Source organism: Danio rerio, chromosome 1 (genome assembly GCF_049306965.1).
Source record: "Danio rerio strain Tuebingen ecotype United States chromosome 1, GRCz12tu, whole genome shotgun sequence".
NCBI classification, from domain to species: Eukaryota; Metazoa; Chordata; class Actinopteri; order Cypriniformes; family Danionidae; genus Danio; species Danio rerio.
The window spans coordinates 22,465,065-22,487,037 of record NC_133176.1 but is presented as its reverse complement, the minus strand read 5'-3'; the positions used below and the strand labels follow the sequence as shown (position 1 = coordinate 22,487,037).

The window sequence follows — 21,973 nt, the reverse complement described above, 5'->3', positions numbered from 1 at the left end:
CACACACACACACACACCACAAACACACACACACGCACACACCACTCACACACACACAAACACACACCACACACGCACGCACGCACACACACACCACAAATACACCACACACACACAACACACACAATATAAACAAAAACCACACAAACACACACACACCACTCACACACACATACACACACACACACCGCACCACGCACACACACACAAACACACACCGCACACACACACACAATATACACTCACACAAACACACACCACACACACACAACAACACACACACACCACACGCACACAACACACACAACTCACACACCACACACACACAAACACACCACTCACACACACATACACACACAAACTAACACCGCACACACCACTCACACACACACACACCACACACGCACACACAATATACACTCGAACACACACCACACACACCACACAAACGCACACCACACACACACACACACAACACATACACGCACTCACCACACACACGCATGCACGCACACACCACAAACACACATAAACACAAACACACACCACACACAACAAACACGCACACACCACACACGCACACACACCACCACACACACCACACACAATATGTACAAAAACCACAACCCCAAACACACACACCACACACACACACACAAACACACACACCATGCACACACCGCACACACACACACCGCACACACACACACAACACACACACATCATACACCCCACACACACACAACACACACACCACTCACACAAACACCACACACACACGCACACACAATATACACTCACACAAACACACACACACACACAACACAAACCACACACAACACACACACCACTCACACACCCCACACAACCACCACACCACACACACACACACACAAACACACAACACACACCCCACACACACGCACCACTCAAACACACATACACACACACCACACCACACACACACAAACACACACCACACACACACACATATACCACACACACACCACACACACACATAAACACACACCACACACACACACACAAACACCACAAACACACACAAACACCGACCACAAACACACACACACCACGCACACACAACACACGCACACACACACATACACACACACGCACACACAACGCATACACGCACTCACCACACACACACACACACGCGCACGCACACACACAATATAAACTCAATCAAACACACACGCACACACCACACACACACACCACACACAATATACACAAGAACCACACACACACTCACACAAACACACACAACACACACACACAAACACACACACACACACCACACATACACACACGCGCACACACCACTCACACACACACACACACACACACACACACACACACACACACACACACACACACACACACACACACACACACACACACACACACACACACACACACACACACACACACACACACACACACGCGCGCGCGCGCGCGCGCGCGCACAAACACACGCTGTCATGAAGCTATGAAGGTAATTCAGTTGCGAAACTTGAGAGCTTGCAAATGTAAATGTGAGCACTTGTGATAATAATATTTGTATGTGTAGGTTGAAATGTACACTTACAGCTCTGATGTGAACAGCTGAAATCCTCGATTTGCACACACACACAACAATCCACACACTTGTGTTTTGAATTCGAAGTTGCAGATTAATAGTTGTGTATTTGTAAAATGTCATTCACAAATACAAAGTGACAGACACACGTGTGCACGGCAAATTTGATTGCATCTTCGCTCTACAACCACAGGTCGGCACTCACAACCTCTCAGATTCGTCAGTACAACTACAAATCTCCCGCGCTCTGACTTTTGCTACACATCTCCCGCGATCTCTGTAGCAGAACTCATCTGTGCACTCGCAGATGCAGAGGCGTGAGCAGCGCGGGGCGGGGGAGGGGCGGGGCTGGTGTAAAGCTGTTTGATTGGCTGATGCCTGACCAATGAACAATGCCAGCAGCCAACAGGACTGAGGTGCAAAAGAATCATTTCCCACGATTATTTTATTATTTAGGGTTTATTTCAACTCTTTTCTGAAGAGATTTTTGTTAAAAATCATAAATTCTGTGGAAATGTACATACCAGTAAAAGAGCAGCAAAGCCAGTTTATTGGCTACAGCCAGCCAATGAGATGGGGCGTTTCTGTTTGTCAGCACACAGGGCAGCTCACGTTGTTGGAGGCCTCGAGCAATCAGAGGGTAAGTTATGATTTTTAATAATTATCTATATGTTCAATACTGTTAGCTAAGCTAAGGACTGTGCTGGGTGCTTCTCTTGTTTGTTTTTTATATAAGAAACAGTTATGAGTTATCTAGGAGCTGCTTTCAATCATGTTATATGGTTCTAAAGATACGATTCAACCCACATGAAATAAGAAGTTGTAATAGTATTTATAGTAAATAATATTACGTTTTTGAACCATACTAACTATAGTAAACTGTATTATACAGTATATATTGCAGTATCTACAACTTTGTTAATGAATGCAACAGCACACTGTAGTATTAACTAGCATGAACTGTAATAAATTGAAGTATATTTACACACACACACACACACACACACACACACACACACACACACACACACACACACACACACACACACACACACACACACACACACACACACACATTAATAGCAATTAAAAATAACACTAGGCGTTTCAGTTTCTTACAGATCATACCGGTTTTTGTTATTATAACCTGCATCATGTCTATCTATCCATCTATCTATTTACATGTTTGTGTACAGTGTGTCCTTTATATCACTTTTTTAATTATGAAAGTTACTAACTATAGGTTATTTCTCAGTTTCCTGTAAGGATGAAGTGACAGGAGAGATCAGCGTGTTTCAAGTCAATGAGGAACTCAGAGAAGCTGCATAGCTTGAATAGGATGTTATTTATGCTAAAGATGACATGATGATCCAGCTCATCTACAAACACTTCAAAATGATTCAGATCGTTCAAGAGGAAGCCGACTTTATTTTCTCTTTTTACCTGCCAAGATGACTACAGATTTGAACAAAACACACACTCACCCACACACACAACTTTTATTTTGATAATTGTTTAATGTAGTATTTTTACACTTTACTGTAAAGCAGGGGTGTCAAACTCAGTTCCTGAAGGCCCGTAACCCTGCAAGTTTTTAGTTGAAACCCTGCTTCAACACACTTAAGTGAAAGTTTTAAACAAACCTGAAGGACTCAATTAGTTTGATCAGGTGTGTTTAATTAGGGTTAGAACTAAACTTTGCAAAGCTGCAGCCCTCCAGGAACTTGGAGGAGTTTGCCCTCCAGGAGTTTGACACCTGTTCTGTAAGAGAATGTAATTTGTCAAATAAAATTTACAGTCCAAATAAGTGCAGTGCAAATGTCTAGTTACTTGTATTGAAATATTTCAGGGTTTTTCCTTGTTCATAATGAGATGGAGGTGGTAAATCCAACTTCATCATTACCCATCAAATGTTATCTCCTCTTTAATACTTTGCTCAAGCCTTTACTAAAGGTCAGAAAGCAAGCCATTGTGTAAAGCTGGTTGATGCTCGCTGTAATAGAGAGAGATGATGACTGTTCAGCTTATGTTGCTTAACCCTGCAGATGAGATGCTCAAAGTGGACCCTCAGCCAAGCGATGGACACTGTCTCCCTCACCTAGTTGCTCTTCCTTTGAACACACATATCATGTTGAAGGATGCAAGTTGTGGACCTAAATCAGATGTAATGCATGTAGATGTAAAAATTAGAAAGAAATGAAACTGCTTTAAAATGTATTAGGTTTTACATATAAATACATGTTTTTAACAGATTTGTTTCAACTTGATATTTGCATAATAAATGGCATTAGAATGTTTAGTTTTAAACAGATAGCTATATTTCAATTTTTTCAAGTTTAAGCTATATATATATATATATATATATATATATATATATATATATATATATATATATATATATATATATATATACATATATATATACATACATACATACAAGTATACTTCAATTTATTACAGTTCATGCTAGTTAATACTACAGTGTGCTGTTGCATTCATTAACAAAGTTGTAGATACTGCAATATATACTGTTTAATACAGTTTACTATAGTTAGTATGGTTCAAAAACGTAATATTATTTACTATAAATACTATTACAACTTCTTATTTCATGTGGGTTGAATCGTATCTTTAGAACCATATAACATGATTGAAAGCAGCTCCTAGATAACTCATAACTGTTTCTTATATAAAAAACAAACAAGAGAAGCACCCAGCACAGTCCTTAGCTTAGCTAACAGTATTGAACATATAGATAATTATTAAAAATCATAACTTACCCTCTGATTGCTCGAGGCCTCCAACAACGTGAGCTGCCCTGTGTGCTGACAAACAGAAACGCCCCATCTCATTGGCTGGCTGTAGCCAATAAACTGGCTTTGCTGCTCTTTTACTGGTATGTACATTTCCACAGAATTTATGATTTTTAACAAAAATCTCTTCAGAAAAGAGTTGTTAAAACCCTAAATAATAAAATAATCGTGGGAAATGATTATTTTGCACCTCAGTCCTGTTGGCTGCTGGCATTGTTCATTGGTCAGGCATCAGCCAATCAAACAGCTTTACACCAGCCCCGCCCCTCCCCCGCCCCACGCTGCTCACGCCTCTGCATCTGCGAGTGCACAGATGAGTTCTGCTACAGAGATCGCGGGAGATGTGTAGCAAAAGTCAGAGCGCGGGAGATTTGTAGTTGTACTGACGAATCTGAGAGGTTGTGAGTGCCGACCTGTGGTTGTAGAGCGAAGATGCAGTCAAATTTGCCGTGCACACGTGTGTCTGTCACTTTGTATTTGTGAATGACATTTTACAAATACACAACTATTAATCTGCAACTTCGAATTTAAAACACAAGTGTGTGGATTGTTGTGTGTGTGTGCAAATCGAGGATTTCAGCTGTTCACATCAGAGCTGTAAGTGTACATTTCAACCTACACATACAAATATTATTATTACAAGTGCTCACATTTACATTTGCAAGCTCTCGAGTTTCGCAACTGAATTACCTTCATATGAAGCGGTCTGTCATGTGGTCTTCCAGCAGCAGTGGTCGCTGTGGCGCCGCACTTGGTTTTGCTCTCCGCCGAAGGAGAGTGTCAGTCTTTCCTTCACTCTTGTTTTTGTATGTGAGCTGTAGCGTCTCCGTTTCTGGATGTGTCCTGTCTTCTTCACCCACACAGCGGACCTGTCTGTCGCTCATTACCCGGACACGTCAGTCACACCGACACCTTCTCTGCGGACCACCTTCACCCTCCTCCGCGGAGCTGGACCCGCACACCGGGACTCAGCACAGCCCGGTTTGGCTTGGTTCGGTGGACGGGACACAGCGGGGATTTAAACGACAGAGTCCGGCCAGAGATGGAGAGACGCAGACTGATGTGAACAAGACCAGCGCTATGGAGATACATCCACTGTAAGAGCTCCGTGTGTGTGTGTGTATGTGTGTGTGTGTGTGTGTGTGTGTGTGTGTGTGTGTGTGTGTGTGTGAGCTGCATGTGTTCACACTACTGTAATGTCAATATAGAGTAAATCAGTTCAGCCATGAGATCACATGATCACGTCTTTGTCCACACACCACCAACACTCTTTCTGTCACATGTTCAGCAATTCACATATGTCACATTTGATAACTGCCATATGGCCACTGTAGAGATAAGACATTGTGTGTGTGTGTGTGTGTGTGTGTGTGTGTGGTCCAGGTAAACCTTGCATTGTGGTGGCCAAATGTTTTCACAAGGAAAGTCATTTTTGCTTTGTGGTGACTTTTTTTTTAGTCGTCTGCTTGTAATTATGCAGTTTTAGGTATGTAAACATGTAGAAGATCAATTAATAATGTATATTAATGATAACTGTTAGCCCATTAGCATAATTTTTGTGTTGACAATTAACTGCCAACTGTGCCAAGCAAATAAATGAATGATTAAAACCATTCTTTAAAAATAATTTTTCTTTTTCGCTTAGTCCCTTCATTAATCAAGGGTCGCCACAGTGGAATGAACCGCCAACTTATCCACCACGTTTTAGGCAGCAGATGCCCTTCCAGCCACAACCCAACACTGGGAAACACCCATACACTCTTGCAAACACTCACATACACTACGGCCAATTTAGCTTATTCAATTCACCCTCTACCGCATGTCTTTGGACTGTGGGGGAAACCGGAGCACTCGTCAACATGGGGAGAAGATGCAAACCCCACACAGAAATGCCAACCGACCCAACCAAGGCTTAAACCAGTGACCTTCTTGCTATGAGGCGATTGTGCTACCCACTGTGCCACCGTGCAGCCCTGATTAAAAAAAATAATGAGCAATTCCATGCAAATGTCAACCTTGCCATGAAAAAAATTAAGTTTTCACCAAAATAGAGAAACCGTTTGTACAGTTTTTGTGTGAGCAAGTATTTTACAGTACTTTAAAAGTTCATAAATGTATCTTTCAGTGTTTCAAACTATTATATTTAATTTACCAAAATCACACAAGTGGCAATTTCACAACTGTAACATCCATAATGGAAATGTGTCACATCCATAACGACACTTTTTCCTCATAAATGCAAAAATGTCAAATAAAATAAAATCATTAATTTTTGTTCTATAGTGAGCCGACTCATATCTGTTTGTTTCTTTTGGGTTGTGCAGTTTAATTCACAGATTTTCTACAAAGTATGTTGTATACTGTAAACTCGCAAACTTTTCTTTGTCACATCCATAATGCATGTTTATTTTCCTTATTTAAAGTATAAAAAATGTTTACAGATTGATATTTTTCTGATCCCATAACTTTGTGGCTAGTTGTTTTGGAAAATATAAACAGATGTGTCAACATAATGTTAATGTATACTTTCTATGTGAATTTATGTTTTGAGTTTTAACTGCAAGTGTCACATACATAATGCTGGAATTGCTCATATATATATATGTATATATATATATATATATATATATATATATATATATATATATATATATATATATATATATATATATATTTTTTTTTATTTATTTATTTATTTATTTTTATTTATTTATTTATTTTTTTAACTGTACAAACTGTACAGTGTATTTTCACAGTATGTCGGATTTTTTTTTCTTCTGGAGAAAGTCTTATTTGTTTTATTTCGGCTAGAATAAAAGCAGTTTTTAATTTTTTAGAACCCATTTTGAGGTCAATATTATTAGCCCCTTAAGCTATATATTTTTTGATAGTCTACTGAACAAACCATTGTTAACCTGCCTAGTTAACCTAATTACCCTAGTTAAGCCTTTAAATGTGACTTTAGAAGTGTCTTAAAAAATATCTAGTCAAATATGTGTACTGCCATCATGACAAAGTTAAAATAAATCCATTATTAGAAATGAGTTATCAAAACTATAATGTTTAGAAATGTGCTGAAGCAATCTTCTTTCCGTTAAACAAAAATTGGCTGAAAAATAAACGGGGCTAGTAATTCGGGTGCTAATATTTTCGACATCAACTGTATATTGTCATTATCTGTGGAAAATGTGTATGCATGTTTCCCAGTACTGGGTTTCAGCTGGAAGGGCATCTGGGGACATTCTAAATTGCTTAATGTGAAAAAAGCTTATCATGGCTTAATGTACATAAACATCAACCAGAGAAACCCAAATTTCTGTCAAACTTTACTTTGACAGAAATTTGGGTTTCTCTGGTTGATGTTTAGGTTCATTGAGCCATGAAAAGCTTTTTTCACATTAGGCGATTTAGAATGTCCCAGCATACGCTGTTCAACACACATGCTGCACAAGTTGCCGGTTCACTCCGCTGTGGCGACCCCTGATGAATAGAGGGACTAAGCCGAAGGAAAATGAATGAATGAAGTATCTGTGTAAAATGTATGGAGTAGGACTATTTACTTAGTACAGGGGTTGGCAAACTCGGTCCTGGAGGGCCGGTGTCCTGCATAGTTTAGTTCCAACACTAGTCAAACACACCTGAAGATGCCAATCAGTGTCTTCAAAAACACTAGAAATCTATAAGCAGGTGTGTTTGATTAGAGTTGGATCTAAACTGTGCAGGACACCGGCCCTCCAGGACCACTCCTGATTCATTATGATGTGAAAGTTAAAGTAATACTCAATATTTGTTTAGGCTTTTAAATTTTCTTTATTTGAATTAACACTGCACTATATCACCGCTATTTCAAATAAATGTTATTATGTCAAATAACCAAATAAATTATTAATAATTTATAAAATTATGATGTTTGTATGAATTATAAATTATAATAACTATGAAAAATGCCCGCCATATCACCCTGCATTCCAAAACCGGTTACTCACTGAAGCTAAGCAGGGCTGAGCCTGGTCAGTACCTGGATGGGAGACCACATGGGAAAACTAGGTTACTGATAGAAGCGGTGTTAGCGAGGCCAGCAGGGGGTACTCAACCTGCAGTCTGTGTGAGTCCTAATGCCCCAGTGTAGTGAAGGGGACACTATACTGTCAGTGAGCACCATCTTTTGGATGAGACGTTTAACCGAGGTCCTGACTCTCTGTGGTCATTAAAAATCCCATGGCACTTCTTGCAAAGAGTAGGGGTGTAACCCCAGTGTCCTGGCCAATGATCCATCATGGCCTCCCAATCATCCCTATTCACTGAATTGGCTCGATGACTGTCTCTTCACTCCACCAATAGCTGGTGTGTGGTGAGCGCACTGGTGTCGTTGCCCTGTGGCTGCCGTTGCATCATCCAAGTGGATGCTGCATACTGATGGTGGTGTGGAAAGACCTTTGGGTGTATGGCCATACACGATAAATGCGTTTTATATATATATATATATATATATATATATATATATATATATATATATATATATATATATATATATATATATATATATATATATATATATATATACACACACACTATACAATACATTACATTAAATGGATACTATGTCAAAAAATAAAACACAGTACAATTATTTTACAAAAATATGAGTGTAAATATTATATATATTAATTAATTCTTGATCATGTTTAATTATTAAATCATGTTAGTCAACTATGCCTTTTTAAATAATACAACCTATATGTAATTGCCTAAATCAGCATAAACTATCCACTACATGACCACTACATCTGTAATATTTATTACCCTGATTAATATTACATAAAAATACAAACTTATCTTGAAATGTTACTATTCCATATATATATAAACAGGAATAGATCCTATGGCCATCTTTGAATATCTTCTCATATGCCGAAGCATTGAAATCAGATATGAATGTCTATTTTATATATACATGAACATATATTTGTATTTCAGTTGCACTAAGCTTTGCCATCATAAAGCTGTGGAGCTGAAGGATGATGTGTATGAGAAACAGAGTGCAGTCACCATCAATCCACGACACATGAAGAAAGCCTTCAGGATCATGAACGAGCTCCGCAGGTGTGTGTGCGTGCGTGCGATATTTGGGATGATATGTTTCACTTTATTTAGAACTTAATGTAAAATATATGCGCAATATCACACTTGTAGAGTGCGATATGGCTGTATATTGGCACGGGTCGGAGGCGTGCGTTGGCCGAGTGCCTTAGTGTTTTGCTTACTTTTTTTGTAGTAAAACATTTTGCGCAGACCGAGTGTCTTAGTGTCTCACCAGTGATGATTAAGGGTGTCACGATCCTCCAAGTCCTCGATTCAATTACATTTTCGATTCTAAAGTCACGGTTCGATTCGACTTTCGATTAAAAAAATAAAAATTAAACAAAATCAGAAACAAATCATACAGTAAATGAATAATAAGTTACACACATAATTACCACTTGTCAATAACTTTTTTCGTGAACTCATAAATAGGCAGTGATCTGTGTCCTTATAATGGCGTCGGTAAAAAAGGTGCACAACCAACAGGAACCAGCCAACAGTATCTGAGGTGTTCGCTAAAATTACTTAGTACAAGTGTGAAAGTGAAAGATTGAAGTAGTCTACTGACACGCTGACTGCCTGTACCCGCTTTCTCGAGCACATAACAGTGTGTGTGTGCATCTGTGTGTGAGCCTGTGTGTGTGGTCTTGTGATGTGCGTTTTCAGCGGTAGTGAGGAAGGAGGGCTGCTTAGTAATGCAAAACGCCAGTGTAGATGTGGATCGTTGTCGTTATAAAATGACATTTATAAACTAAGACCTATTAGTGTAAACAGGGCCTGAGTGTGTATTTTTCGCGAGCGGATTTGCAACGGGGGCGGAGTGGAGGATCGCGATGCCTGCATTTTTCTAACGGCCCAACCTTAATACTTACATAGCAGAGCTTGCAAATTGTCGACGGGTCTCCTGCGTCTGCAGTTCAACAAGCACTTCAACAACCTTTTTTCCGCTTGGCAAGCCAAGCTGACATGACATGTGGGCGTGGCAGCATCAACGATTCCATTTTTTGATTCGATAATCGAAATTGAGCATGAATTTCGATTGATTTAGATTTAAAACCGAAATCGTGACACCCTTAGTGACGAAATACAGCCACGTCGCACTGCTACAAGTGTGATATTGTGTTTATGCAACAATTCGATTCCATAATCATGTATATAAAAAGAAAATCAAACACAGAGAATCTAAAAATCCTTTTGTACAAGGAACTGCTTTCCTTTGCCTTCCATTCACATCTGCAGCTGACGTCAAAACAGCAGAATCCGTTGCTACTTTACAAACCTTACTTTAGAGCCAATATTTGAATAATTCTCTAGCGTGATGTCTACAGTGAAGACAAAACAGGTAATTTTGCCCACATTTTAAGATTATATGCTATCAGCCTACAGAGATTTCCCAGTATTTCTCTGTTGCAGTCGGGAGATCACAATAATAAACCTCGAAAAAAGCTAAAGCAAAGCAAACACTACCAGATTACTATGGTATAAATACAGCGCTACAACTTACAAAAGAGAGAGATCGACTTAGAATGCCACTTACCTGTTTAGTAATGATTTGACTAGCTGAAATATTAAAAGAAAACGCTGAGTTTTTCTCCTCTAAGGACTTATTATGCAGTCTTTGTTACCATCTTGTGGCGCAACTGTCTTTACTCTGCTCAGTATGACTGAGTTCTGTGGACTTTCTCATGATTCTGTCTCCATTCCCAGAATGTTGTAATTTTGTATAAATTCTGAAAATTTATTACCGTAAACAATGTATATTGGGACGCTACAAAAATAATGATAGAGCATACATTGCATCCGGAAAGTATTCCTAGCGCTTCACTTTTTTCCACAATTTTTATGTTACAGCCTTATTCCAAAAAAGATTAAATTCATTTTTTTCCTCAAAATTCTACACACAATAGAAGAATTTGTTGCAAATTTATTAAAAATAAAAAATGTAACTATATATGGAGTATGGTGTGTGTTTGTGTGCAGGGTGGAAATTATACATTGACAATGGGGTTCAAGTTATATTCGGTAATATGCCTCCGTAAACCAACATTATATATTTAATTCATATTCATCTAATTTATTGATCTAACTTGTTATGTTTTCAGTGTTTTGAGGGATAATAAGTGGTTCTCAATGATATTTGTGATAATAAATTTTTTCTTTACTGCACCTATTAATGGATGACTATGAAAAACTGCACATATTTTTTTTATTTTACTTCCATATATGAGCCACTGTATAATAAAATACAAACTATGCATCTAGTTTTACAGACACCTACAAACACTTTTTTTAATGAAACATGCTTTGTAACTACTTACAGTTTGTGTTGGTGCTCTAGATTTGCCATTTTCAAACCGATGGATTCATATTTTTGGCGCATACACATTCACGCATACGCATTCACAATGGTATGAACCCTTATATGGGTGGACAAATGTGTATTGAAGTTATCTATTATAGTAATTATTAATATTATTTAAAATACAGATCAGAGCAAACTATTTCTCAACTATTAAAGGGCAGACCTCATATATCTTGTTTTGATGTCCTTTGGGGGGGGATCAAGTGTTAATTAGGAGGGTCAGACCTCCCCAAACGCCCCTGTAATTGCACCCTGTATGTATGTATGTATGTGTGTGTGAGTGTGAGAATGGTCTTTGCGCACTTAACTTGATATGACATATAAAAGCCATAAGCTGTTTTTCCACAAGCCTATCTAAAGGTTTATTGGTGTCAACTGATGATCAACACTGAAAACGACTATTTTTTCCAAGAGATTAAGCTTAGCTGATGATTGATTATAAAGCGTTTGGCATGTTGTCCAGGAGAGAGCCCTGAGCTCTTAAGATCCTCGAGCCCAGGGCTCCCTTCTGTTGCAGGGCGAGAGGGGAGTTTGAGCTCAGGTAGATCTCGAGAACTCCCCTGTTGTTGTAGCTAATGAACAGATAGTGATTGCTCTTAAGTGATAACTACTTACTGGGAGCATGTCTATGGTGCTGATTTGGATTAGTTCATTAACTTAAGTTGCAAGTTTTTGTGACAGTAGGGGGACCCGGGGGAAACCAACGTGAGCACAGGAAGAACATGTAAACTCTGCACAGAAACATTGGCTGGCTTGGTAAGGACTAGAACCAGTGACGTTCTTGCTGTGAGGCAACAGTGCTAACTACTGGGCCACCGTACCACCAATATAGGGAAGGAGGAAGAGTAGGGGCGGAAGGGAGATTTTTCAAAATGAAGATGGCTGGGATATGGAACTGAGGGGATTTAAAGTGACCTAGGAATTGTCTGATTGGTGAATCTTTAATTGGCTAATGAATGGCCAGCTGTGTTTAATCATAAACATGTGATCCTCTCGAAATTATTTTATAAATAAACTTCTCTAATTTTCATTTGAATTGCAGGATTTGAGCTGATTTATTGACATCATTAAAACCCCAGAAAACATTGTGTGTAGTCCATTGATCTGTTTGTAGTTCTTAAAAATAGATTTTTTTTCAAAACTAAATTGAGTGGATTTTGATTTTGTAACTTTTTGAAATAATTTATACACAAACGTACATTCCACACTGACTAACACACTAACTTAACAAGCCACCTGCTTTAGTCATTGCAAAATAGCTCTAAGGAAAGTTGTAGCTTCATGTATTTGCAGATATTTTGATGCTTGTTACTATCTAACTAACTTCAAATATCATTAACAAAATGTGAAAAACATCTTAGGGTTACTGTGTGTGTCCTGAAGAAGTGGTCCATGTGTGTGACATCTTGTCCTCTCTCTGCAGTCAGAGTGTGTTGTGTGATGTCACCATCATTGCGGAGGATGTGGAGATTGCCGCTCATCGAGTCGTCTTAGCTGCAGGGAGTCCTTACTTCCATGCTATGTTTACAGGTGAGAAAACCCATAAACACACACACTCACTTACACACATGCTAATTTACAGTAATAGAAGGTCACATTGGGTAGACCCATTTAATCAAAGTATATTTAGTGTTGCTTATGTTAGAAGCATAATTTAATAAAAAGGAAAAAGTCAAATAAAATAATATTTTTGGTTTCAGATTGGTGAGTTGAAAATAGTTTTTGGATTCTGTTCAGTGTTATCTGCTGATCTGCACAGATAAATTGTTTGTGCTGGATGGACTTTGAATATTTTGCTGTTTACTTGGCTGACAATTATTTTTGAATCTAAAGATGCATAGTCTCTGAAAATAATATAACAGAGCTAAAAACATGATTTTCTTCAAGCATACTTGCCTCTCTGATGCTGACTCATATTTCATTGTTAGCACTGCATCCATAACCCAAAGCAGCCATTTACATAAAAAGAAACAAAAGACTTTATCCAGATAACACTGTAGAGAATAATTAATTATGATGAAAAATATTAACAAATAAATTAATAAACCAACAAACAAAAAACTATTTAAAGCCTGTTTAAACATTTTTTTTTTACATTTACTAGACAGGTTATGCTAATTCTCATCATTGGACAATAGGGCTGCATGATTCTGGCTAAAATGAGAATCCCGATTTTTTTTTGCTTAAAATCAAGATCATGATTTTCTTACAATTCTGTAGGTGTAAAATAAAAGTTAATATGAGTGGGCTATTAACAATATTAACAAATAATATTAACAAATAAATTGTTAAAATATTAACAAATAAATTAACAAACCAACAAACAAAAAACTATTTAAAGCCTGTTTAAACATTTTTTTTAACATTTACTAGACAGGTTATGCTAATTCTCATCATTGGACAATAGGGCTGCATGATTCTGGCTAAAATGAGAATCCCGATTTTTTTTTTGCTTAAAATCAAGATCATGATTTTCTTACAATTCTGTAGGTGTAAAATAAAAGTTAATATGAGTGGGCTATTATTATTGTTAATTCTCAAACATATGGTAAAACAAAAATGATAATATTAGGCCTGTGTACTTTTTGTAAAAATGCTCAATTTTGTGTAGACTTGGAACGGTGAACTTGAACAGACATCAAATATGTCCTGGTTGTTAATTCACAGTAAAGTGATGACATCAGAGTACAACTATTCACAATTCTTAAGTTGAATAATCATGTTTGAGACGTACTGTATGCTTGTCATTTGTCACCAACAACATTATTAGATAATTTTATTCCCTGGTAAAATTAAACATTTGTCATTATCATTATTTTCCTCTTGCATTACAATTAACATTACATAGGCTAGAGTAGTTATACTGACCCCTTAAAAATTTATTTTCATGCACAACACTTTGTGTTCGCTATGAAAGGAAAAACATATCAAATGCTTGTCGTAATCATAACTCTAAAATGCGATATGATCATTTAAATGATGCGAGTACTTTCAGGCTCACTTATTTCACATGCACTCATGTTATGACTGCCGTCACTTTAAGTTCAGTTTGCAACAAATTGAATATTATTTAAAACGTTATTACCTGTTATTCACAGCCTAAGCAGGTTCTGTTCAATAGAGTAGATATCATTGGCAGGCACGCTCACGTCCTATCTGTAGTAAACAAACAGTGCATCAGCTCATATGTGGTTTTGCGGCTGCGAATACATCATTACATTAAGACAGAATTTAAATTTTTTGTTGAATTCTACCTTTTAAATACAGTATGTAACACTTTTAACACAGTTTGGAGGTGTCCATGATGCTGAGCAACGTACATAAAACAATATAAAAACTTGTGTTCGCCTTTATGCTTCTCTCCTGATGTTGAAAATATAATTGTCGCATATCTACAAATCGAGGTTGCGATCTTTTTTCAATTAATCGTGCAGCCCTGTTGGAAAAGACTGGTTTGTTCTGTAGCCAATCTATTTAAAAAGTCTTAAAGGGATAGTTCACCCCAAAATTCTTAAAATAATAATCATTAATAATAATAATTAATAATTCAAATTTACTAACAATTTAGCCACCGTCATGTGGTTCTAATTCTTTATGAGTTTCTTTCTTCCGTTGAATAATAATTAAAAAAAAGTTATTTTTAAAGTTGTAAGACAGCTGAAATCTGCAACCATTGATTTCCATAACATGAAAAAAAAAAAACTACTTCAGACAAATAAATGATGACAGAATTTTCAATTTTGTATGAACTATCTCTTTAATATTGAATATTAGGGCTAATAGTATTGACCATAGCAGTTTTTTTTAAATTATTATTTTATACCAGCCAGATAAACAAACAACAAAATAAAAACATAGTAAATAATAGAAAAAAAAACATTGCTGTTATTTTACTTTATTTTACAAAAATACCCTATTTCTGCAAAGCACATTAAAGCAGTAATGAAGAGCGCTTAAGCCAGGTCTCTTCATCACCTCCTCATAGTATTTAATTGAGCTAGAAAAAATGTATTTGTTTATTTCCATAAAATATATTATTTCAATAGAATGTAAATGTAACACTAAAAGTAAAATATGTTCTTTAATATAAAGTTTAATAACTTTATAATTTTGGCGACACGGTGGCTGGTTCGAGTCCCGGCTGGGTCAGTTGGCATTTCTGTGTGAAGTCTGCATGTTCTCCCCGTATTGGTTTGGGTTTCCTCCAGGTGCTCCGATTTCCCCCGCTGTCCAAAGACATGTGGTATAGGTGAATTGGGTAAGCAAAATTGTCCCTAGTGTATGTGTGTATGGCCTGGTTCTTCAGGTTGGGCTAACGACCCACCTCATAAAAACTAGATGTTATGAAACACCAACATGGTGCGGCTAAATATCAACTTCTATATAAATGGGCGTAGGAGTAAGTAACTAACTTTATAATTTTAGCACACTATCCAGTATTATGTATTTAAAAGTAGAATGGATTTTCTTAAAGGCCACAGAACAATGTATTGAAATAAAAATTTTTGTAGGAGAGATGACCGAGAGCCGCCAGAAGAAGGTTCGAATCAAAGAGATTGACGGCTGGACTCTGGGAATGCTCATCGACTATGTTTACACTGCTGAAATCCAAGTAACCGAGGAGAATGTGCAGGTGACCGGAGCACCACATTGGACTTTTGCCTGGCTCATGAAAATATGTCCTTAAAACACAGTTGAATGAATCATGTTGGTAATACTCTGAGAAGACAGAAAAACACAACCAGGAAGTGTGTGGATGTGTGTGTGTATGCTGTGTGGGTGGGTGTCAGTAGTTTATGTATCTGTATCTGCACAGTTGCCTAGACAGAGGGTGTTAGAAGCTGAATTTTTAATGAAGGGACTCAAATGCAAACTTTGCTGCTAGGTTAAATTTATTTGTTGTTGAGTGTATTATTTTATTAAATTTTTTATGATTTTATTTATTGTTTTATAAAATTTTAATTTAGCTTAATTTATTATCTTATAAAATTTTTTTATTTAATTATTTTAATTGAATCTATTGTTTAATTTAATTTATTTCATTTTATTTCATGTAATTTCATTTTAATTGAACTTAATTTAGTATTTTATTTAATTTGTTTTTAATTGAATTTATTTTAATTGAATCTATTATTTAATTTCATTTAATTTATTATTTAGTTTAATTTAATTTCATAATTTTTATGTAATTTATAATTTAATTTAATTATATTTAATTTATTTTCACTTTCATTTAATTTCATTTATGTAGCTAGTTAATTATTGAATTGACATTGTTTAATTATAAAGTCTCCAATATGGACTGACATGTAGATCTGGCAATTTGACACCAAATTTAGATCTGATTTATTTCTTTGCATGACAAAATGACACTACAGTACAGAATAGCTCTTTCAGCATTATTTTGAAGATTTCATAAAGCATTTGTTTCATTTGTCATGCAATGGAAATGAGGTTCTCAAAAATAAGTTAATTCTTCTGATTTTCACTGCAAAAAATTGTAGACATTGATTGACATTGTAAATAGTCGATAAAGAGCTCTTCTTAAGTTTCTGTGAAAGTTGTTCATAGCTCAGAAAAAAAGGGAACACATTTAGGCCCAATCCCAATTCTATTTTTGTACCCATACCTCTTCCCCTTGGCTGTTGAAACAGAAAGTGAAGAGGAAAGGCTTCAAAATGTACCCCTAAGAAATGGGACTGCACTACAATACCTGCACATGCATATGCACCTGCATATGTCATAGCAATCTCTTACTACATATGAGATCGACGATCATGACTGCTGTAGTTATTCCAGTTGCGTCATTTTTTTTATATTTATCTTCAGGAAATCACTGAAGGCAACAATATTATGTTATTATGACAATCTAATGTGGCATTAAGCTTGTAACTGTACTGTGTATTTACAAAGTGGGTCCGTGGCCATTGTGTGTTTCTATGTAAACACTGAAAAACAACATTAACATTATACCAGACACTGTAAACAGGTTATTGCCAGCCACTAGACTTTCTGACAGGGTATTTGAGTGTCATCGAGTGTCTTAATGTTGTGGGACTGCTAAACGGGAGCTATTATTAGGTATTGTAGATAGCAAAATTTAAATGTTTTATTTTAGTGCTTTTTTTTAAAGCATGATGGTAAATCACGTACGCTGTTATGAATGTATTAAAACATGTGCTTGTTTGTTGTAAAAAATTTTGTAATAATGGCAAAAAAAATACTGATTTGTGGATCTCCTGACATCCGTGTGCAGTCATGCTGTCATTGTAGCTGGTGTATTCTGAGAAATTTTCTTACTCCTTGGTTTAGAGCACAGGTGTCAAATCCAGTTCCTGAAGGGCCGCAGCTCTGCACAGTTTAGCTTCAACCCTAACTAAACACAGCTGATCAAACTTATTGAGTTCTTACGGCTTGTTTGAAACCTACAGGTAAGTATGTTGAAGCAGGGTTGGAACTAAACTGTACAGAGCTGTGGCCCTCCAGGAACTGGATTTGACACCTGTGGTTTAGAGTGTGGTCTTGAAAAATCTCAGTTTCAAGGGCAAAAAGAATTAGAACACCTCTACCCCCTCAAAACACTTCAAAACAACCCATTAATTATTGCATTAACTAACAGTTATTCTTTGAACACTAAAATAAATTGTATAAGAAGGACCCATTAATAAATAAGAGTTAATGAAGGAGTTAACTAACATTAACAAACTGAACCACACAATTGTGTATATATACAAAGCGTTTACATCATTCATTTTGTTAATTTTTTTTGTTAACTCTTGTTTTTTTTCCACAAGGATTTTAGCACTTTGAGTGTAAGAAATGGACATTAAAAATAATATTATCATTGTTTAGGTTTGCAAATACGATTTTATTACTTGTAATGTGTTACATTGTTAGTTCAGCTTTATTAAATAACAATTGATAATAGTTAAAGTTAATAATCTATTAGTAAATGTTGAAGTTAACTAAGATTGGTAAAGGCTTTAGCAGTAAATGACAGTACATTTGATGTTTTTTTATAAAGACAACCATTGCTGCGTATATGGAGCATATTCCATGAAGCTAATTTGCAGCCCTCGCCCTTGGAACAATTATTAATCGATTATCCCTTGTTGTTAATCAACTTAATAATGGTCACAAATGAACTTTTACTGTGAAGTGTAAACAAAAGAAAAAATAATTTTTGTGGGAAAAATTGCACTTTTGAGATTGTATGTGAGGTCTTTTCTGTGTTTGTGTGTGTGTGTGTGTGTGTGTGTTCAGGTGCTCTTGCCAGCTGCTGGTCTGCTGCAGTTACAGGAAGTTAAAAAGGCCTGCTGTGAGTTTCTCATAACTCAGCTTCACCCGACCAACTGCCTTGGTATCCGCGCCTTTGCTGATTTGCACGCCTGCACGGAGCTGCTCAATCTCGCCAACACATACGCAGGTGTGTGTCTCTGTCCATAAAAGACAAGTTCATCCACACAATCGTCGTAATAGTTATGCGTCTTATTGGAGAAATGTGTGTCATTAGCTGCTTGACAGTATCAGTCTCTCTCCCACTCATTGACATGCACAGAGCAACACTTCTCAGAGGTCGTGCAGAGCGAGGAGTTTCTCAATCTGGGCATGGACCAAGTGTGCAGCCTCATCGCAAGTGACAAGCTGACCATTCCCTCAGAAGAAAAGGTAACGTCATGCTTGAGTGCTAGTGATCTGTAATGTCTGCGTGCTAGGTCTGACGTCAAGCATCAGTTTCTGGCTCTGAAATGCTGAATGTCAAAAGCGAACAACTAATGGTTTATTTAATGGGTGAATCTATGATTGGAGATGCATTTTACTTTTTAAAGTGTTAGCAGATTTTTACCTACCCATTGTAGAATCGGTCACTCCAGGATGATACACAGATTTTTAAAACTTGGAGAAGATCTTCCCACATGTTCTCTTTGTAAAAGCACTTTACCTATAAAGCATGTTTTATTGGACCGTCTTGATTTTAATCATGAGGAGTTAATTTTATTTAGTTTAGTCTTTTGAAGTGATTTTGAACACTGTTAATCCAAATACAATTTTAGAGTTTTTAGCAAAAATAAGTTATAGGGTTGAGTTAGGGTTAAGTTTAGGGTTATACTGTATATACCAGAGATGTTCAAACTCGGTCCTGGAGGGCCGGTGTCCTGAAAAGTTTAGTTCTAACTCCAATCAGACAGACCTGAGCAAGCTAATCAAGCTCTTACTAGGCTTTCTAGAAACATACTTGCAGGTGTGTTGAGGCAAGTTGGAGCTAAAATCTGCAGGACACCAGCCCTCCAGGACAGAGTTTGGACACTCCTGGTATATACAATTGAAGTTAAATTTATTAGCCCTCCTGTGAATTTATTTTCATTTTCAAATATTTTCCAAATTATGTTTAACGGAGCACAGGTTACAGTTTTTCCTATAATGGCCATAGAAGCTGACATGGCACTAAACAAACAAACAAACAAACAAACAAACAAACAAACAAACAAACAAACAAACAAACCTATTATATTTTTCCTATTATATTTTTTAATCTGAAGAAAGTCTTAATTGTTTTATTTTCAGATAGAATAAAAGCAGTTTTAGTTATTTAAATAAAACATTGTAAGGTCAGTGTTATTAACCCCCTTAAGCAAGAATATTTATATATTAACTTGCCTAATTTCCCTAACTTTTCTAGATAAGTCTTTAAAGGTCACTTTAATGCCGAATTCAGACTGCTCGATTTTGACTCGCTGACAGGTTTTGAGAAATCACAGACAAATGCCTAAAATCACAGGCAAATTGATGCTTGTTCACGTAACAATCACACAGTGTGAACTGAGAGAATCTCAGATGAGTTGCCGACACCCGTCAGATATTTGACCTGCTAAAGATAAAGCTGTCAGATATTTAATAACAAAAGATATACTACGTGAGCTGGTGTTGTTTCCATGTCACTTCTTGTGTGTGTTTAATTGTGAGACGTAGTTTGTGGACCGAGACAACATTTTCACCGTTTCTTCCTAATGTACAGTCATGCAGTGTGAAGCCCCTGTCGCCCATCCATCTTGCAGTGTAAACAAAGCAGTGATTGAACGCTACCCCAGATAGACATGCAGTGTGAAAACATCTGTGACGGGACTACTTTAAAAATCCTGCCATCTGAAATCTAATAAACCGAACACTTGTATCCTGAAAGATATCTAGTAAAATATAATGTACTGTCATCATGCCAAAGATTAAAAAACAGTTGTTAGAAACTGAATAATTAAAACTTTTTTTATTTAAACTATAATGTTTAGAAATGTGTTGAAATGAAAGGTAAATCTTCTCTCCGATAAACAGAATTTGAGGGGAAATATAAAAGTATGCGCCTCACAGCAAGAAGGTCACTGGTTCGATCCTCGCCCCAGTTGGCCTTTCTGTGTGGAGTTTGCATGTTCTCCCTGCCTTCGCGTGGGTTTCCTCTGGGTGCTCTGCTTTCCCCTGCAGTTCAAAGACATGTGGTACAGGTGAATTGGGTAGGCTAAATTGTCCGTAGTGTATGAGTGTGTGTGAATGTGTGTGTGGATGTTTCACAGAGATGGGTTGCGGCTGGAAGGGCATCCGCTGCGTAAAAACTTGCTGGATAAGTTGGCGGTTCATTTCGCTGTGGCGACCCTGGATTAATAAAGGGACTAAGCCTACAAGAAAATGATGATGAACTGAACTGTATATATATATAATCTTATTTCCATTATACTTTTTCTTGCCATAGAAGCTGACATTAAACACAAACAAACTTTTCAAAAAAGTTGAAACTTATCTCATTCCTGTATGCTAAAAACATTATATTTTAATAAAGCAGTGCTTGCCAATCTTGAGTTAATTCTTTTTTAAGTTAATTACAGTACTGTTTGTCTACTCTGCTACTGTTGGTATGTGACATAATTGAAAGTAACAGAGTTGGCAAAAGGTACTATAAATAAATCAGCTTTTCTTAAAAGCATAAAAGGAAGTTGGAACTTGTGGTTAGCCAGCACTGGTTTGGCAACCATTTCATTACAGTATTGCTTGCCAACTCTGTTACTATCAGTTATGTTACATACTGACAAAATCATTACTGTTCTGGTAACAGAGATTGACAGTAGC

At 36.8% G+C, this 21,973-nt stretch overlaps 1 protein-coding gene across 2 annotated transcripts in view; it reads left to right on the top strand.

Annotated features, from left to right (window-relative positions):
- Positions 1 to 5,198: 5,198 nt before the first annotated feature.
- klhl2 (kelch-like family member 2) overlaps positions 5,199 to 21,973 on the top strand; it is a 39,072-nt gene continuing 22,297 nt past the window's right edge. The window contains exons 1-6 of one of the 2 annotated variants that reach the window (XM_021476297.2): positions 5,199 to 5,513; positions 9,394 to 9,519; positions 13,284 to 13,390; positions 16,372 to 16,493; positions 19,124 to 19,286; positions 19,419 to 19,528. In XM_021476297.2, coding sequence (XP_021331972.1) covers positions 5,497 to 5,513; positions 9,394 to 9,519; positions 13,284 to 13,390; positions 16,372 to 16,493; positions 19,124 to 19,286; positions 19,419 to 19,528 — 645 coding nt within the window. In that variant the 5' untranslated portion in view covers positions 5,199 to 5,496. The remainder of the gene's footprint in view (positions 5,514 to 9,393; positions 9,520 to 13,283; positions 13,391 to 16,371; positions 16,494 to 19,123; positions 19,287 to 19,418; positions 19,529 to 21,973) is intronic. The other variant, XM_068221150.1, reaches the window with a different exon arrangement.